The 6,204-nt window shown below is 64.4% G+C and overlaps 1 protein-coding gene across 1 annotated transcript in view; it reads left to right on the top strand.

Moving 5' to 3' along the window:
* The first annotated feature begins 1,198 nt into the window (after positions 1 to 1,198).
* LOC108508298 (nuclear receptor ROR-beta-like) overlaps positions 1,199 to 6,204 on the top strand; it is a 10,636-nt gene continuing 5,630 nt past the window's right edge. Inside the window, exons 1-6 of the mRNA XM_017836984.1 lie at positions 1,199 to 1,396; positions 3,086 to 3,171; positions 3,269 to 3,410; positions 3,753 to 4,166; positions 4,692 to 4,813; positions 5,085 to 5,412. Of these exons, the coding sequence (XP_017692473.1) occupies positions 1,249 to 1,396; positions 3,086 to 3,171; positions 3,269 to 3,410; positions 3,753 to 4,166; positions 4,692 to 4,813; positions 5,085 to 5,412 (1,240 nt within the window). The 5' untranslated portion in view covers positions 1,199 to 1,248. The remainder of the gene's footprint in view (positions 1,397 to 3,085; positions 3,172 to 3,268; positions 3,411 to 3,752; positions 4,167 to 4,691; positions 4,814 to 5,084; positions 5,413 to 6,204) is intronic.

The following is a 6,204-nucleotide window of genomic DNA, read 5'->3' on the forward strand; positions in this document are numbered from 1 at the left end:
GCCGAGCCCCGTGGTCGGACCGTGCCCACGGGGCCACTTACATAAGGGCCGGCCGGTGGCAGCGGGCCGGGAGTTGGGCAAGAAGTGTTTACAGTGGGAGGAGAGCAAATACCACCGCCGGGACATTTTAATTGCCGGCTGCGGATCATTGTTATTTATTTTTTTAACCCTTTGGTTTTGGTTTTGGTTTGTTGTTTTTTTTTTTTTTCCCCTGCTCCCTGTCTTAGCCCCGTTGGCCCCAGGGTGCAGTTTCCCTTCCCGCCCCCCCCGGGCAGAGGGAAGGGGTTCTCCCCCACCTAAACGACCCCCGTTTGCACAGCGTGGCTGATGCTCGCAGGGTTTTGGTGGGAGGAGAAGCCAAGTGCTCCCGTGGGGAAACTGAGGCACGGGGAAGGGGGGCACACCCGGAGTGTGGGGTCTGCTGAGATGTTTCCCCCTTATCACAGTGAGATTTGGGGGATGCAGGGTGCTGCTGTGGCCACCCCACCAGCGCCCACATCCCTCCTTGTCCTGCTGGGTTCGCCCCAGGGGGGTGTTCAAGGGTCCCACGGGAGATGGTCTGGCAGCCCCGGGGGTCCCGGGAGGGACAAGGTGTTGGGCACCTTGCGGCACAAGGGGACACCGAGGGAGCCGAGCTGGTGATTCAGCCCGGGCTTACGATCCGAGCAGCAATTAAGCGCCGTCCTGGGCTGTAATTGCCATCGCCGGGGTTACGGCCGCGGATCGACGTCAGTTATTTGGGGCGAACGTCTTCCGAGCGGGTCAGGTGCCGGTGGCGGGCACGGCCGGGTAATTAGCAGGATGGCAATTAGAGCCCCAAAAGGCTGCGGACGGTCGAAGGGCTTCTCCTTCGCCAGGAGGAGCCAGGGCAGCATCATCCCCACGCACTCTTAGCTCTGGCTCCGGGGGGCTCTCAGGGGGCTCTCGGGGGTCCCCTCCCTCTGTGGGTGCAGGGGCAGGGTTTGGCCATCGGCATCACACGAAGCATCGGCGTCCCTGTGAGCTCGGGTGTGTTTTGTGGGGCACACGGAGCGGCACCCCCGGGCTGTGCCGGGTGGGTGCCGGTGGGTGCCAGGCCGAGCTCAGCCCGGTGCCGGTAATTCCGGGTACCGGGAGTATCGGCCGCGGGCGTGAGGGCGCGGCGCCCGCGATGCATCACCCGCGCTGCCGGCGGCTGCAATTAACGTTGCATAACGAGCCGACGCCGCTTCCTGCCGGGGGTGGCACCCCCTCCCTGTGCCCCCCGCGATGCCACCACCTCTCTGTCCCATCCGGGCGGTCGGGGCAGGGCTTGGGGCAGGGCGGCGGGGCGGGGAGGGGTCCCCGCCGTTTGCGGGTTGCATCCCGTTTCCAGCGGCGTGGGTGAAGGTGGCAGCAGGATCCAGGGAATTGGAGGGTGTGTCGGTCATCGGAGCCGGGTGGTGGTTTGGGGGTGGGCACACAGGGCCCTGTCGATGCCTCCATCCCCCCGCCAAAGGGGCTGTGATGCCAGTGCAGTTGAGGGGGCTATGAGGATGCTCTGGCCATCCCTGCCTGCTCCCTGCCCACTCCTGCCAGCTCTGCTGCCCCAGGCCCAGAACACAGCAGAGGTGCAGACAGCAGCTTTGGGGAGGGGCTGGGGCAGGAATGTGACCACCTTGAGTCTGAGGGGAACAACACACAGCCCTGGGAGAAGCCCGGCTCAGCAACCTTAGGAAGGAAGGGTAAACCCCCAAATCACCTGGTGCATTCGGGGCAGGACCTGAGCAGCGAGGCAGTGGATGCAGGAGGGATCCATCCCTCACTTGCACCTGGGTTTGGAGCGAGTCCTTCCCCAGTGTGGCCGGGAGCAAACTGCCCCCAGAGGGTCAGTAATGGCAGCCCTGGGGGGGACCAATGCCATCCCCGGGGGAATGAGCGTCCCCAGGGTACCAACTGCATCCTGGAGATACCAGCTGCACCCCTGGGGGTACCGATTGCATCCCTGGGGGACTGAAAACATCCGTGGAGGGCCGAAGGCAGCCCTGGGGGACTGATGACAGCTTGGCTGCCCCTGTGCCCAGGGAGACTCCACTGCCCCAGCCCAGCCCCCCCTGCATCACTGAGGGACCCCAGGGCACCGCTGGGTGCCGGGGGCAGTGGCACTGGCCGAGCACTGGGACTGTCCCTCACGGAGACGGCCCCAAAAAACACATCCCTCTCCCAGAGCCGATGGCTCCCAGGGGAGAAGAGAGGCAGAAGGGAATTACCCAAGCGGGGATTTGCACAGGCCCAGGAGATTGGAAATAACCATAATCTGGCCGTGGGGGTTATTTTGGCGCGGCGGCGCCTGCCCAGCACCCTCGAGAGCAGCGCCGGGCTGGGCCCGGCCGGGGGGTGCGGGGCTGCGGCGGGGATTAGAGGGTGCAGAGATGCCGGGAGGCACGTACGAGTCCCGGGGGTGCCCTGCGTCCCCCCCGGCGTGCGTGGGGAGGGCAGAGCCAGCGCAGATCTGGGGCAGCTGGAAAATGAGGAGGACGAAGCCTATTAGCAGCTCAGTGCCAGCGAAGCAGAAGCGGGGAGGGAAGCGGATTTGCGGGGGGAAGGGGGCCGGGACCTTGAGCTGGGGATGGCTATATCGGTCCTGGGTTTCAGAGGAGCTGCTGGGGGGATGGGGAGGGCCCAGACCCTTTGCTTGGTCCAGCTGTGTGGCAGGAGAGCATCCACAGCTGCGGGGATGGGGACGGTCCCTGTGCAAAGAGTGTCCCTGTCCTGGTGCACACACTGGTTGAAGAGCAAGGAGAATGATTCCAAAACAGGGGCCTGGGCAGGCTGGTGCACAAACATCCTGTGCTCTCCCGGCTCCAAGGCCTTTCCTACTCTGTCTCGTGCTGCTGGAGGGGATGGGGGAGCAGATGGGGGTACCCCACACCCTGTGTGAGCCTTCTTGAGGACCTCTCTGAGGTGGAAGCGTCCTTGCAGGGGCTGCGGGAAGGGCTGAGCTGCCGGTGGGTCCAACTCTTGTGCCTGAGTTTCCCCTCGTGGAGAGGGGTCCTGCTCCCTCCTCCTGCTCAGCATTGACCACCATTAACCCCCGCGGTTTTCCCCCTTTTCCCCTCCTCCCCAGCCCAAATCGAGGTGATCCCGTGCAAGATCTGCGGAGACAAGTCCTCAGGGATCCACTACGGTGTCATCACCTGCGAGGGCTGCAAGGTGAGCCCGGGGACGGCGGCTGCCGGCGGGTGGGGGCAGCTGCGGGGGCCTGGCATTCCAGCCGGGCACTTTCCCAACCCGTCCCGTCCCCGCGCAGGGTTTTTTCCGGAGGAGCCAGCAGAACAACGCCAGCTACTCCTGCTCCCGGCAGAGGAACTGCCTGATCGACCGCACCAACCGCAACCGCTGCCAGCACTGCCGCCTGCAGAAATGCCTGGCGCTGGGCATGTCCCGCGACGGTGAGTCGTGCCCGGGGTCCCCAGGGGCCGTCTGCTCCCCCGCGGAGCCGGTCGGGCTGTCGGGATGAAGGTGCTCCCCCCGCAGGGCCGGCCCGGTGCAAGGAGGGTTTGGGAAGCGAGAAACGCTTTCGCGTTTTCCGCGGGAAGTCGATTCAATCGGTTCTGTTCTGCTCGACCCAGGGTTGGTCTGGGGCGGGGGGTGCATCCGGCGGGGTCCCTGCCCCTCTCAAGGCTCGTACAGCGGCTGCCCCGGGGGTCAGGACCCTTCCCAGGCCGGGGGGTGGTCCCGGCTTTGCTCCGGGGCGAGGCTGCCCTGACACGGCCGCGTCTCTCCCGGGGCAGCGGTGAAGTTCGGCCGCATGTCCAAGAAGCAGCGGGACAGCCTCTACGCCGAGGTGCAGAAGCACCAGCAGAGCCAGGAGCAGAGCGGGGGCACCAAGGATGAGCCCGAGCCCCTGAGCCGCGTCTACACCACGAGCGTGAGCAGCGGGCTCTCGGACCTGGACGACATCTCCACGCTGTCCGACGGGCTCCTCTTCGACTTCCCCCTCACCCCCGACGGCAGCAGCACCTACTACAACCTGGACCTGCTGGCCTCGGCACAGCCCTCACCCGACCAGTCCAGCCTGGACGTGGCCGACGCCACGCTCATCAAGCAGGAGTCCATCTACGAGCTGATGCTGGAGCCGGCCCTGTTCGCCCACGGGGCGCTGGAGGGGGGGCAGCTGCCCCCCGACATCTCCGTGCTGGAGATCGGTGAGCGCCAGGGCAGCCCCGGAGGGATGTGGGGTTGTGCAGCCCTGGGGACGGTGCTCGGGGCCACCCCAGCACCTTGCAGGACACATCCAGCTCTGGGTGCCCACACCAGGCACACCCTGAGCGACCTGGGATAGCAGAAGGTGTCCCTGCCTGTGGCAGGGGGTGGAATGAGCTTCAAGGTGGATCAGTGGATGAGCTTTGAGGTCCCTCCCAACCCAAACCATTCTGGGGTTTTATTCTATGATAGTGAGGGACTGACCCGGCCTCGGCTCTCAGAGCAGCCCCAAGCCCTCCAGGCTGAGCACGGATGGAGCTCAGCACACCTGAGACCGTGTGGAACATCCCCTGCTGTGCCTTGGGGACAGCCCCCAGCACTCTGTCTGTGCTCACACCCCCGTGACGCCGCACCGAGTCCCTCTCCCCCTCCAGCCCCCAGCCCCGGCAGCCCCCCAGGACACCCAGGAGAGGACGGGTGTGGGGTGTGGGGGCAGGGGGCTCACCAGCACTGTCCCCACCTTGCAGACCGGGTGGCCCAGAACGTGGTGAAGTCTCACCTGGAGACGTGCCAGTACACGACGGAGGAGCTCAAGCGCCTGGCCTGGAGCCTCTACTCCCCCGAGGAGGTCCGTGCCCTGCAGAGCAAGGTGAGTGCCACTGCCACGGCCCCCACGGCCCCCCAGCACAGCCAGCGTCCCCTGGGGTGGGGGTGAAGGCGAGGAGGGTCCTTCAGTGCTTCGGGAGCTGCAAAAGCCCAGTGTCGGGGGGAAGGTGCGGTGGCAGCTCCTGTCCCGGGTGTCCTGATGCCACCACGCCTGGCACGGCATGGGAGTCCCCTCCCTGCCCCCGGCGTGGTGGGGAGGGGGCAGCGGCAGAGCCGGGGGGCAGCACAGCCTGAGGGCCGTCCCTGTGCCGCAGAGCTGCGAGGCCATGTGGCAGCAGTGCTCGCTGCAGATCTCCAACGCCATCCAGTACGTGGTGGAGTTCGCCAAGCGCATCGACGGCTTCATGGAGCTCTGCCAGAACGACCAGATCATCCTCCTGAAAGCCGGTAAGGGGGGGATCCCACCGCCCCCCTCGCGTCCCTGCCACCCCCCTTGTGTCCCCACTGTCCCCCCGTGTCCCCAGCACCTCTCCCAGCAGCAGCCACGGTGCCAAAGGTGTATCCCATCTCTTCTCTTTCCTCTTGGAGCCTCCCCTCCCTCCTGCCCCAGCTCTCCCAGTGCTGGGCTGGAAGGAGCTGAAGGTCGTGTGTAAGGGTGGTGGTGCGGGGAGGGGACATGGGGAGTGGCTGCCTTGGACAGAGGCTTTTCTCCCGGTCACTCTCATCCAAATGTCATCCAGAAGCTGGGATGGAAATGAGCAGGGCAGGTTTTCCCCTGGGAAAATGGATACCAAGTCCAAAGGGGAGCAGGGAGGGAGAAGAGAAAAGGATTGGCCTCTTCTCCCAGCAAGAGACTGGGAAGAGGAGGATGATGGCAGCACACACCCATGTCCCCCACCCACCCATCTGCCTGAGCTGGTGATGCCGTGCCCAGGCCAGGGACCTGAATGTGTAAAAGCCCCAAAATAGTCGAAAAGCCTCCCAGTTCCTCATCAGGGCTGGGGGGCTGAGAGCCTCACCCAGCACAGGGGGTGCGTGCCTGTGTCCCAACAGGATGTTGTACCCTGAAGCCAGAGCTGTCCGTGCCCGACACGCTGGAGTTTAACTCGTTCTTTCATTTCTTCCTCCCATTTTCTTTTTATTTATTTTGTTCTCACCCCCTCCTCTCTCGGTGCTCCACCACAACCTCGGTCTCTCTGCCAATGACTGGATAATATTTCCCTTCGGTGAAATATTGTGGTCACAATTGGAAACCTAAAAAAAAAAAACCCCAACCAATCCCAAAACCCAAAACGGATTTGTTGGAATAACCATTCTGCTCTTGGGAATGAACAATCTGGACTTCAAACGTGCACTGGGGGCTTTCCTCTTTACCTTTGGTCCTGGGATGATGGAAACCCCTTGACCTTCCCTGCCCTGCCCTGCCCTGCCCTG

This window comes from Lepidothrix coronata, unplaced genomic scaffold, assembly GCF_001604755.1.
Source record: "Lepidothrix coronata isolate B3197 unplaced genomic scaffold, Lepidothrix_coronata-1.0 Scaffold290, whole genome shotgun sequence".
Taxonomy (NCBI): domain Eukaryota; kingdom Metazoa; phylum Chordata; class Aves; order Passeriformes; family Pipridae; genus Lepidothrix; species Lepidothrix coronata.